Raw genomic sequence first — 14,372 nt, 5'->3', positions numbered from 1 at the left:
ATATAGCCCTCCCTCAAACCTGTTATGTTATACCTTCAAAGATCCGATGGTGGCACCTTCAGAGTGCTGAAACCGGTCATCTAGTAAACGATATTGAAGCGATCGTGGCTTTTCAATTATTTTAACTCCTGCGTGGGCTCATTCGCATAAAGAAATATTCTTTTTGCTGGCGAGTGCCACCGTACGTACAGATCGACGTGTCGGTAAGGGCTGGCGACTCGATTTGCGCGCTGTGAGAGGCGCTCGACGTGTTTGGTGACGGTGGCCATTATCTCGTCTGGCGCGTAATGCAAGACTTCCTCGTAAGTGGCGCGGGCGTTGTTGCATCAGGCGGCAGAGCGCGGCCGACCCCCATGCAGGCAACATGAGGCGCGCCTGGCTCATCGTGTCGGCTGCTCTCTGGCTGTGCCTCTGGGCGCCCGCGCCTGCCCTCTCGCAGGAAGCCGAAGCCGAAACCGAAGCTGAAACCGAAGCCGAAGCGGAAGCCGAAGCCGACGCCGAAGTCGACACCACAGGTGAGCTAGCGAAAGCGGCGCACCTGCGCTGTACCCCGTATTATGTTGCTCCATTACCCTGCAGTCAATCTTGTTAACCCTCCATCTGGATCTTTTACCAGCTAACTTCATTTCGGCACAGTTATTCACATCAGTTTATCAATAATAGTAGTGGTTGAACTCTGTGACTGTATTAAATTACGTGAAGAAGTTATTTGACCTCATACACGTGTAGAGGCGTTTTGTTTTCACTCAACTTCAGTTGGTGTAAAACACTTATATCTTCATCATTAGTAAATTCGTGCCAACAGCATTTTGCACACTGCACCTCTTCTGTAAAATATAAACATTTCTTTAGTTGCTACCTTTGTCAAGTAGTATATTTACATCTAATTTACAGCTGGGTGCGCTTACTGCAGCGCCACATTCGCTTTTGTTTGCGTTAGAAAGTACATCCAAACCAGTGATTCCTAACTTTCCTGGGAACATTATCCCTGAGCTCCTAGCCCCCTCTCCCCATCATTAACAACATTAGTACCTAACCAAAATTAACAACGACAAAGAATTTTCTTTGAACACTTCCATTTTTTTAAAGTGACGAATGATAAATGATAATTTTTGCGAGCTTTTTTATTAAACTACGAACTAATCAGTCAACGTGACAATTGATACTATTCCTTTCTAATAACCTTCTGTAAAGGATGATGAAGTTGTCCTCAGGGAATCACGAGTCCTATCTACAACTCCCTCTCAGAAGCTAAGTATCCATACTGAGGGTAGACAAATGGTTCAAATGGCTCTGAGCACTATGGGACTTAACTTCTAAGATCATCAGTCCCCTAGACCTTAGAACTACTTAAACCTAACTAACCTAAGGACATCACACACATCCATGCCCGAGGCAGGATTCGAACCTGCGACCGTAGCGGTCGCGCGGTTCCAGACTGTAGCGCCTAGAACCGCTCGGCCACTACCGCCGGGAGGGTAGACACTTGTTACAAAATGTGCTTTCTCTGTACCACATCTACCCCTAGCGATACTTGCTTGACCCAATCCCTGCAATCCCATTTAAAATCAACCAACTTAAAATGGGTGCACTGTAGTTATTGTCTGTAGATCGCTTGATTGCTGGATTACTTAACTGCGAAATGGCTGAAATTGGAAGACAATGCTTTGTGTCTGACCACTGCCAATAATAACAATAATAATAATGTGTGGGCCATACAGCACTATAGTACTCATTACTTAGTTACTGTTGTGTAGTGCTGTCGATTTCTTTATTATTGCGAAATGAGTAATCAAGCAATTTCTAGTCTATTGCGGAAACTACCTCCAACTCTGAGAACGCATCTTCATGAGATATTTAATCATATTTGATGTATATGTCTCAGTTTTACTGTCATGGATGCATGGTACAAAGTATGTATGTAGTCGGTGGTCTGTGTGAGGAATATTTCATAAGTTCGTTTCACAAGCTATTGCTATTATTATTGCCATTAGTTGAAGCCGTATCTAATGACCTCGATGTCTACGGGACATTAAACACTAATCTTCCTTCCTTACTTTCTATTATTTGAAAAACTTAATCAGGTTTACAATCCTACGAAATGTTAATAGTAGTAATGATCTTCCAAAAATAATTTAGTTTCGTTACTGAAGCACAGTTGAATCCTTTTGTTTTTACCCCTCAGAAAATTTCATTTTATTCCTCAGCTGGTAATTACCCTCAGGTTGGGAATCACTGATCTAAAGTAAAGATATAATTTTGTTAAAAGAAATCGTACAGCACACCACGAGCTGCATGTAAAAATGTTTAACTGCCACACCGATTACGGGCATATATCCCATCATCAGTGGCCTCTGATACAGGTGACCAACAAATAAATGTATTCACATCGATGTCTACAACACAAGAACATTTTGTATACCTCACAGTAGAAATATAAAGCTACTTACATTTTGTGTGCGTCTGTATCAGACTACGTGTGTGTCAAGTATGAAACAGTTATGATGTTAAAACTGATGTGGATTTACAGCGCATAGAACCCAGTTGATATTTAAAATCTAATTATAGCCATTTCTTTGTTATTACGATAGGGTTCCTTATCTGTCTTACCTCTGTGGTGCATAGGCTGTTGTGTATACATGTTTTCGCTATCAAACGCTAAACGGCCACACTTCTTGGTCGTTCTGGACACTGTAATCACGAGATGAAAGTATGGAAATGGTGGTCAGGACAAAGAGTCCTGTACTACAGGTCTCATGTTATCTCTGAAATATTATATACCGGGTGATCAAAAAGTCGGTATAAATTTGAAAACTGAATAAATCACGGAATAATGTAGATAGAGAGGTACAAATTGACACACATGCTTGGAATGGGGTTTTATTAGAACCAAAAAAATACAAAAGTTCAAAAAATGTCCGACAGATGGCGCTTCATCTGATCAGAATAGCAATAATTAGCATAATAAAGTAAGACAAAGCAAAGATGATGTTCTTTACAGGATGTGCTCAATATGTCCACCATCATTCCTCAACAATAGCTGTAGTCGAGGAATAATGTTGTGAACACCACTGTAAAGCATGTCCGGAGTTATGGTGAGGCATTGGCGTCGGATGTTGTCTTTCAGCATCCCTAGACATGTCGGTCGATCACGATACACTTGCGACTTCAGGTTACCCCAAAGCCAATAATCGCACGGACTGAGGTCTGGGGACCTGGGAGGCCAAGCATGACGAAAGTGGCGGGTGAGCACACGATCATCACCAAACGACGCGCGCAAGAAATCTTTCACGCGTCTAGCAATATGGGGTGGAGCCCCATCCTGCATAAACATCGTACCTTCCAGCAGGTGTTTATCAGCCAGGCTGGGGATGATGCGGTTCTGTAACATATCGGCGTACCTCTCACCCGTCACGGTAGCAGTTTTGCTGTCCAGCGCCATCTGTCGGACATTCTGTGAACTTTGTTTTTTTTTATGCTTCAAATAAAGCCCCATGTCATTCCAAGCATGTGTGTCAATTTTTATCTCTCTATCTACATTATTCCGTGGTTTATCAAGTTTTCAAATTTATACTGACTTTTTGATCACCCGGTATATATACATGTTTTCATCTCGTGACACTAGTGTACAATACGAACAAGAAGTGTCGCCATTTAGCGTCTGACAGAGGTAAGAGACATAACGGACTCTGTCATGATAACAAACACACGGTTATAATTAGAATTTAAATATCGACTGGCTTCTGTATTTCCCAGAGCCACATCAATTTTAACACCATAACGATTCCATACCTGACACGCACGTTATTTGATATACACGTACGCAATATGTAAGGAACCTTATATTGCTACTGTAATGTATGAAAAATGCTCTGGTGTTACTGACATCGATTCAATAAATTTATTTGTTTGTTATCTGTATCACATGCCACTGACGATGGGATATGTTCCTGAATACCGGTGTGCCAATTAAATATTTTTACACGTAGCTCATGATGTGCAGGAAGACATCTTTTAATAATATTTACAAGATGTAGACCAATAAGCATTCAAGATTTTGTAGTTACAATTTTCGGAAATTACTTTTGAAGCCAGTTATGTCTGTAGATTTAATACTGCCAACTATCGAATCTGATACAAATTTTATAAAAAGTGGCTGGTTGTTGTATGTCCTCAAGCGATACTTACTGACTCGGCATTATTTGTGGTTTGTTCACAACATAACACTTGGCGTCTTTCTTGTCGTTTCTCTCCTCGAGCTGTAAATTTTAGAATGTTTACGAGGGACGGATTGTGGTGTTTTATTTGAACTATAAAGTCATGTCTTCGTTCGATTGTTTTGCTTAATGTTCCTTCCTCACCAACGTACTAGCGCAATAAGCTAAATCGTTTTAACGCTTAAAACGTTTGAGCCTGTCCACGGCAAGCAGAGGTGTAAACAGAAAATTTAAGGCACTGTCATTCAGTGTCGCCAGTCAACATGATGCACAGAAGGATTTCTATATTTCGGTTTGATGTCAGGAACATAAAGCTTTATCCGCACCAACAATATCTTATACGCATAAGAATTGTGTACCGCAGTTTGCAGAAAAGTTTTTACCTTAACGTAGCTGAAGACAAATAAATCGTTCATTCCACGAAATGGTACTTCCGTCTTGATACCTTGTCTGTTTACACGTTACAACCAACGACAAAAACTAGTGTGTACATAAAGAACGTTCTCAACGCGAAAATAAGAACAGTAGAAAATCGAAGGGTTGTTAGCAGTTGTGGTTGACACGTGAAGTTTGGGCTAAGTAGGAAAGAAATTTACGTTCAGAAATTGTAATTGCTACTTTATTTCCTGATTCATTTATTCGTTATATAATTTTTGCAAGAAGTAAAAGAAAGGACATTAGAACTGAACGTTCGGTTATTAGGACAGAGCACCACCTCGAACTAAGAAGCCGTGGAAAAATTTGCAGTGCAATTTTTGATCCATCATTCATGTCAGTGATTAGGAAATCCTAAGTCTGGATGCACAGGCGGGGATTTGAATCACACCAAATACGACGTATCGTCTAAACTACCACACCAACACGCTGGGTACGAGAGAAGGAAATAAATAAATAGGATTCAGAGATTTTTCACTGTTTTATTCATCCAGGTACCATTTATACTCAGCTATCGCGTAGGAATGTTTATTGATGGAAAGATGAACAGAATTCTGGATCGGCAAAACTAGCCAAGCAAATTGGTTAGAAAAAACACCCATAGCTACACAAGTTTAAAATTTTAGCATATATCTTGCAGCTCTAATTAAAAAACATTCACGGCATGCAATTACAAAAAACAGCTACGTTTAGTAGGGGAGAAAGTTATAATGTTGTCTGATTCACAAAGAAAAAGAATTGAGTAACATTATTTATTATGTTATTTGTCTGTTTGCTGTTTTACTTTAATAAATAGTAAAATACTATTAATCATTTTCTAATGTTGATAATTGAATTTTTCAATTTTACCTCGAAATAGCAGTATAAACGCAACTATGTAAGTTGTGCAAAATAACAACAAAAATCCTGCATCCAGTCACAAGATTGTCAATTTATTTAGACTTGAAGGGATTATCTTAAGATATTTTACGTTAATTTTACATAAAATGCTTGCATATACCTTTCGAGTGCTCAATCTCATATAAGCAGGATATAGGACGATGGAGTTAGCACCATAATAATTCTTTTTGTTTAAACCAGGAACTTGGCAGTCTACTTGCTGTTTAAATAAGATGTAACGGAAGAATGACTAGGCAATGACTTTGATACTTTCGAAAATACACTGTATAAGATGAAAAGAGCTGTGGCGTACTGGCGATGGCCAACTTCCCGGACGGATTTCTTGTGTAGCGCACATTTCTTTTTATTTTACCATATTTATCAGAAACCAATAACAAACGTTTTACTTTTCAGTGTGTTACTCAAGATTAAACTTAATAATATATGTCAATACTTTGTTCAGCATGATAGACACATCTTATCATGAACCGTAACTTAATTTGAGATAGCTACTGCGTGCGTGCGTGCTTGTGTGTGTGTGTGGGGGGGGGGGGGGGGGGTGAATGAGACAGATAGATAGATAGAGAGAGAGAGAGAGAGAGAGCCTGTCACTACAGTCGAAAGGAATAGTTGAGCGTGTAATGTGACTGGGACGTTCTCAGACTTTGTACTAGTCGTCGGCATTACAGCCCAACACAGCATGGGCAAGACGCACAGTACCACCAAACATGATCGTAGCAAGAGCGGGCATGCTCGTACCATGGGGCATTCCCCGTTATAGGTAGGGAGACGCTGGCCATTTCATCTGTCAACGTGTTAAGGATGTACCGCAGGCGCCTTTATTCAGGAGTAACAGCCACTGTCGGGGCCAGCTGACGTGAGAAACAACGTCGACTTCAGCAGATTGTGACAGCGGATAGCCCGTGGTCAGATAGATAGAACATTCGGCGTTAGCAGGGGAAGACCGTGCATGTTGGGTATGCATCCTATAACTGTAACTGATGACACAATACAGATTCGTGATGGGTGGTTTGAGATAACACCTAGCTTAATGAATCTTATTTTCCTAAGACCTACCAAAAAGCCTATAAATTATTCAGTTAATGATAGGGGAACGTTCCGTGAAATACTGCACACGACTGATGTACATATGATCGCGAAAAGCCTGAGCAACATGAAATATAAAACCATTGTGAAACCAATACTTGATGGCGAAAACAACAACAGCAGCAGCAGCGGTGATGGTATTGACATTGAGCATAAAGCAGTGAACAATCGAATCCCGCAGTATATATATTATGACGACCCCAACGAGCTAATAGATCGACTACGACTGCGCACGGCATCAGCTGCTGCAGGTAATACAGCTCATTCGAATGATGCTGTTTCAGTAATCTCTGAGCTTAGAGAGAGAGGTATCATCGAATAAATATGGAGACAGTAGTTCGAGAACTGCACATACCAGCCCACAGAACATACCCTCGTAGGCATGTTATGATTAAAGGTTTGGATGACTTATGACAAGCTGATCTTGTAGATATGAGAGAATACTCACATGAGAATAATGGATTCAAATATATTTTAATGGTTGTTGATACTCCAAATTTGCCTGGGCATTACCTGTCAAAGCAAAAACGGATAGAAATGTCGCGGAAGTTTTTGAGCGTTTGCTACAGACAGGGACGAGTCGATGCCCAGACAACCTCCAAATTGATCACGACGAGGAGTTATAACAGGTATTTCAAGACCGTGATGCAGTGGTACGGAATACATCACTACTCAAGATTCACTCACCTGAAGGCAAGTAACGTGGAGCGTCTGAACAGAACAATAAAAGGTAGAATGTGGATGCGTTTTAACCTTCGCGGCTCATACAAATGGACAGATATCTTCTCACAAATAATTGCTCAGTGTAATCGAACGAATCATACCGCAATAAAAATGAGACCAATCGACGTTCGTGGTAATGGAGTCATGGATACGGTGTACTATCGCATTAAAATGCTGGATCCACGCAGACAGAAATTTAATCTAGGTGATTTGGTACGTATCTCGAAACACAAGATAGCATTTCAAAAATCATACCTACCGAACTGGTCAACAGAGATATTTACAATTTCAAAGGTGCAAAGAACGAATCCTAGAACTTATATATTGAAGGATATTAAAGGTGAAGAAATTGCAGGCTGCTTCCACACCGAGGAGTTGCAGAAAAGTTCAGAACCGGATGTGTTTCTCGTGGAGAGAGTCATAAGATGTCGCGGAAATAAAGCACTAGTCAAATGGCTTGTTTTCCTGCTACACAAAACAGTTGGATTGATGCCGACGATTTGCTATATAATGAGGACGCACAGTCCACAACCAGCGCAGTAGCATAACATGCGTGCTAGGAGACGCATTAGATGACGTGGTGGCATTCTAGATAAACTGCCAGTGGAATTATACATCACTTGGTATAACTACTGTGGACCTGGGACAAAGCTTCAGAAACGCTTGGCACGAGGTGATAAGGGGGTTAATCTGCTTGACAAAGCGTGTATGGAACATGACATTGCATACGCTGCAAATAAAGATCTATCATGTCGCCACATTGTGGATAGGATCTTAGCTGATAAGGCTAAGGCGATATGGAGAAGAAAGGATATTGGTATAGGTCAACGCATCGCAGCATTTGCAGTTGATAAAACCATGCGAGGAAAAATTAAGTTGGGTTTAGGAGTGATGAATTTCAAGCGAATTACGTATGAATGCTGCACGTTGTGCACTAAACAAGAAGAAGGACAAGGGCGGGAAGCAGAGCTGTTTGAAGAACTGTATCCTGACAGCGATGTATGCAGCTATAAACACACTGAAGCAGAAATGTGCAGGAATAAGAGGAAGAGGATCGGTTAAAGCCCCTCGAGTTCTACCAATACCCAAGACATCTGGCAGTTTTCTTCCATTTCTCATCCCGGCCCTCTCCGCGCTCTAGGCGGTAGGGTCCCTCGCTGGTGGTGCTGCAGCTATTGCTCGAACGGTCAAGAGCGCGCGAAGCTCCCAAGCGCAGTTAGAAGAAGCAAGAAGACATAACTGCATGATGGAAGCCACAGCCATCGGAAAAGGACTATACTTGAAACCGTACAGGAAAGGGCTTGGTCTATTCATAAATAAAAAAGAAAGCCCATTAGCAGTCGTACAAGATCGACCACTCACAAATACTGATCTTCTTAAGTTTGTTAGAAAGAAATTCAACATTCCAAGGTTTCATGGTGTACTTATGATGGATACATTACTGAAGACTATGTGGAATACTGGTGAATGTGGAATTGCGAATTCAGATGTTGGTGGAGGCCCCGGCACCTACTGGGTATCATATGTTATGAAAAATGCGGATACAGTCTACTGTTTCGACTCATTTGGTGACCTGCAACCGACAGAAGAATTACAACAATACTTCACTCACTGAAGAAGTGTGTTCTTCAATTATTGGCATTATCAGGGCTTTAATACATACCTCTGTGGACATCTATGCATCATGTTTCTCTTGATGTTTACAAAGAACAAGAAGCATGCTATATAAGGAGGGGCGTTAAACATACCTTCATCAGTTGAGGTTCAGATGCAATGTCGTATACTTTGATGTTAAAAGAACGATCATCTGTATTACGTGCAAATTACTTACCGCCAATTGATTTGAGCATTGGTGAAAGGAGTATTGCATTGATTGGACTGGAGACGTACAACAGCATCCCAAATATCACTGAGACTATCAACAAACTGAATCTCGATATTAATGGTGAAAAAGACATTGTGGAAGTAGAACCGGGTGCATACGATATTGGTGATTTAAACGAAGTCTTAAAATAGTCTGGAAAAGATATTGAGCTATGTGCTAACACCAGTACACTTAAATCTGAAATAAGGACTGTAAATGCAACGATTGACTTTAACCAGAAATGTTCAATAGGGCGCCTACTGTGAAACGTCCACTTAGAAAAATTTGTGAATTACGGTGCTGATAAATCTCTTACATTATTTGATTTTCAAACAGCTGAGCAGAACTGAACGTACTCAGACATTTCGCTCTTTACCTATTCTGATCAATACTAAACTGACACACAATACTTTTTAGCGCAACGTAATCTGACTTTCAATAATCCCTACAAAAGGATGGCCCTGGCCAACATTAACCTATACCTTTCATGTATCACTTACCTCACAAAAATCTTCGTTACTCGAACTACTGCAATACAGCGAGCGCCACTACTGCCAGCTCAATAAAAGATTCAAACTACTGAAGGCACTAACTACTGATAGGCATACAAATGAAAGATTTTGATAGAGAATAAACAATGTATTTACCTTAATAGTGTTCAAAAGTCATAATATATATAGCAGTTCATGACATCCATTCTTACAAATGTATTGTTTCTGATGGACACACGTCCAGATCATCTGCTCTCAAAAATCCGCCATCTCACTTCCCCACATCCACCACTGCTGGCGGCTCACCTCCAACTGCGCAACGCTACGCGCTGTTCACAGCCAGCTGCCCAACACTACAATGGCAGACAACAATGCAAACTAGCCACAGACTGCACACAGCACAGCCATTGATTTTCATACAGAGCGCTACGTGGCGTTACCAATAAGAAAACCTAAACAGCCTACTTACATAGCTCCCACGCTCCCCACAAAAAATTTGACAAAATGTTTTGGGCAGTGGCCAATACAAATTTGAAAATTTTTTTTCATAATTACAATAACAAAGATATCAAATGCACACACTTATTGATACAATGTTAGTCAACAGCTAAAATTTTCTTACAGTCCGTAAAGACAGTCCTGATCATTCATCACAGTAGTAATTACAGTTTTTCTCACAAAGTCTCATTAGTAAAAGAAAATGCACATGGAAGTAGTGGATTTCCATGGAATCTTGAAGAAGTAGTGTTGTCCTTCCAACGGAAAGACAGTGCTGACTCTTGACATGCAGACAGGTAATAGGCCACAACAGAGCAAACCCACTGCAGAGTCAGTCGAAGTTTTGAAGAATGTTGGTTGGTAGGTCATCAAAGAGCAGACCCACTGTAGTCCTGGCAGAGATTACGGTATTGGTGGGTCACCAGAGGTGCAGACCCACTGCAGTCCTTGTAGAAATAATGGTACTGGTGAGTCATCAAAGGTGTAGACCCTCTGTAGTCCTTGTAGAGATGGCTAACAGCCATCCGTTGCGACTGTGCAGGTGCACAATCACCATCGAGGAGTCTTGCGGACAATATAGCAAGTCCATAAACCACCACTTGTGCACTCACAAAGTTTTTGGAATTGTCCTTAGAACCAGCAATGCTGTTAACGAGTCCCTTGCTGAATTATTAACACACGTGCAAGCACTAACAGTCCCAACTTCTCACATACTGTGCATATATTATGACCAACAGAAATGTGTGCAGTGAAATGAATGTTTACAAGTTACTTAATTTGATGAACTGGTGTCAATTACAATTTTATAACATGAGAATACAATAACAAAGGTACAAAATACATCATTAAAGAACATACAGATAACATTTGCAGTAATACGGGCTTTACAAAAGAATAGAAATAAACGTGTACATCAGTGTTACAGGAATTATGACATAAGTACATACATAAAAGATCAGAATAACTTTAGAAACATCAACTTCACACGTTTCTGATGAACACACGTCCAGATCATCCGCTCTCAAAAATCCGCCATCTTACTTCCCCACATCCACCACTGCTGTCGGCTCTCCTCCAACTGCGCAACACTACGCGCTGTTCACCTCCAGCTGCCCAACACTACAATGGCGGACAACAATGCAAACTAGCCACAGATTGCACACAGCACAGCCAGTGATTTTCATACAGAGCGCTACGTGGCGTTACCAATAAGAAAACCTAAACAGCCTACTTACAACTGGGTTTCACAAAAGGACAGGTTTTGAAGAAGGATCCAAGTAAATTTTACAAGTCAGATCAGACTGTGGACATACTTCCCGTCAGCACAATCCGAGTCGAGTGTAACATTGCAACGAACTTCATCTCAACGACAGTCTGATTCATACTATTTACGGATTCTTCCCCTCAGTTTGCAACGGGATAGAAGATTGTTGAGAACCTTGCCAATGGAATATACCTTCCAGTGATAGCTCAGACATTGGACTATTTGGAGCTGCGTATTGTGAACCAGAATAATCAACTTGACTTTCGTGGTGAGGAAATCATTGTACGATTACATCTAAGTCAGGATGGGCGTACGCTATAAAACAAGTGCACGCAATCCACAGCATGCCACTTCGCTACCGAACAGCAAAGTGATAACACGTGCGAGCTACGAGTTTCTTAAATCAGTTGGCCTGAAGCAGCGCAATGACGTCCTCACTCAATATAACCAGTCCAGTAGAGTATGATGAAAGAATTATACGTCAGGAATACTTCTCTCATAAACCTTACGCTTCAACCATATTTAACAAGAACGATGAAATTAGGATTGTCGTCCAGCACCAAGACGCACTGACGCTTCCATGCAAGAGTTTCATATATCTAGAGGGGTCATTCAAGAAAACCGACGGCAGCGGTACAGTGGGATCCAAGCTTACACTTAACGCTTTAGCATTCCTGTTCCAAGAGATACGCTATGAACTCAATGGGTCTGAGAACGACTGTACACGCAATGTTGGCATAACATCAACCCTTAAAACATACGTCTCTGCATCACCCGCGGATATGCATGGTTTAGAAAATGCGAGGTGGTTCATAGACGATCCGGAGGATAGAACAATTGCAGAGTAGAAGCGATTTACTGCATGCATACCTCTAAAAATGCTTATGGGCTACTTTGAGAACATGAGGCAGATTATTATGAACGCTAAACAAGAACTCATTTTGGTACGGAGTGCGATGAACAATAACTCATACATTCAGGCAGCTCAAGAAGAGAATGTGACCTCAATCAGCAATATAATATGGAAAATGCCTCACATCAGCGTATCAGATGAGGAGCGTTTGAAGCTTTTAAAAGTCCTGAATTCCAGTACATTTCTATAACTAACAATTCGCTCGTGGGAGGTTTTCGAGTACCCAGTGTTACTGACTGCGAGCAGACAAACATAGCCTATTAAAACCTCCTTGCAGCTAGAGACGCCTAGATTCGTCATACTTCTGTTTCAGACTAATAGAAGAGGTAATTTAGCAAATGATTCCGCCGGGTTTGACAACTACAAGTTAACTAATGCCAAAGTCTATCTGAATTCAGAATTCTAGCCATATGACAATTTACACCTGCCGTGGAATGGAAATGTATACAGTCTAGCATATGACATGTATGCAAGGTTTCGTGCTTCTTACTATGAAAGTGCTGAAGAAGAAGGAGGAGGGTGTCTACTCAGTCCACGGAAGTTCAAGTAGCTTTCACCGATCATCATAATAGACTGCTTGAAACGGAACAAGATAATTAAGTCTTGACCCATAGATGTGCGAATTGAATTTGAATCTTCGACAAATTTCCCACAACACACTGCCGCATATGCTCTAGTTCTACGTGACCGTGTGCTCAGCTACTGCCCGCTCGCCGGTGTTGTGCAACAAGCTGTATAGATGAACGGGTGCTGCACCATACCTAGAGCATTTCACAATGGAATCTCAAGCCGTGAACATCATTGCAGACGCTCAGGGTTTCTATGATGGCGACTGTAGTCAGTTCATATTTAAAGATGTTGCATTCTTAGCGTACACACAAGATGTGGGAATAATAGAGACATTCTCAGCAAACATTGCTTCATCGAGGTCTTTCAAGTATGTGAAGTGTGCTAAGACACGGAAGAGTGCAAAGTGGTTAACACATTTCTACCATGGAATTCCCTGGGATACGCTATAAAGATATGATGACTGAACATAAATTATTCGTCATCTACGTGAAGGGAAAGGAGACGATCTCATGGATATGTCGAATCTTTAAGTTTGCTGCTATTGAAGACCTGGAATTCTACGGGTGTCCTTCTCTCCTTCGACTCAAGAAGAAGAAGAAGAAGAAGAAGAAGTGTGAAAGTAGTGTTGCTGTGTCTGCTTATGAAAGTGTAAAATTACTTTTAAGTTGGATGAGAAATAAATGAATTTTTGCCTCGCAACATCTGTGTCCTTGTTTTCAACCCTGTTCCCGCTTTCAGTGTACAGTTTTAACCACAAGCCATGTCTGTGGTTTTCTTCAAGCATAGGAGATATAATTTTAGACATGTGTATTTCTGCAGCACTTTACTATTTCTGAGAGGTAGACTTGGCTCCTCTTTGCATAGACATGTGACTGCAGTATAACATTGGTGTGCCTGTGAGGGTGAGCCATTATGGAGACATCTCGCTGGATGCGCAGATATGAAAGCTATGCGTCATCGCGCCTGCAACGGTGCCTAGGTGAGCACGTATTTCGAAAGATATTTCTCAGGTGACAAATAAGAAAGGGATGTCGCTGCCTCATGCTTGCGGGACCCTAACTGACACCTGCGCGTGGTTCGGCAGCTGACAGCCATGTCGTCAAATCGCGGGGGCCGCCGGTGCATCCTGACCTGGTTAACGGTGATTTAGTGAGCGTGCGCAGACATGATGAAGGCTTTTAGCGGTGAGATCGTTTTACGTTTCTGAGACGTATGTTGACAGCAGGACGAACATTTTGCGACGATGCCTCAGCCACACTGCAGGTAGGCTCACGTGCACGGCAACACGCAGTTCGCATGTCCCGTTTGGATCGTTAGGGAGAAAGCAGTCGATGTTATTCTGGAACAGATTCCTATAGCGCATCCAGAGGGGGGGAGTTGGCTGTTATTTACATAGATATGTGACGCCGGT

General features: G+C 41.5%; 1 protein-coding gene across 1 annotated transcript in view; it reads left to right on the top strand.

The window, feature by feature from the left end:
* Window positions 1-347: 347 nt before the first annotated feature.
* LOC124722843 overlaps window positions 348-14,372 on the top strand; it is a 231,695-nt gene continuing 217,670 nt past the window's right edge. Inside the window, exon 1 of the mRNA XM_047247968.1 lies at window positions 348-515. Coding sequence (XP_047103924.1) covers window positions 365-515 — 151 coding nt within the window. The 5' untranslated portion in view covers window positions 348-364. The remainder of the gene's footprint in view (window positions 516-14,372) is intronic.

This window comes from Schistocerca piceifrons, chromosome X (assembly GCF_021461385.2).
Source record: "Schistocerca piceifrons isolate TAMUIC-IGC-003096 chromosome X, iqSchPice1.1, whole genome shotgun sequence".
In the NCBI taxonomy this organism is placed as follows: Eukaryota; Metazoa; Arthropoda; class Insecta; order Orthoptera; family Acrididae; genus Schistocerca; species Schistocerca piceifrons.
The sequence above is the reverse complement of the archived record's forward strand: the minus strand, read 5'-3'. Positions and strand labels throughout refer to the sequence as shown.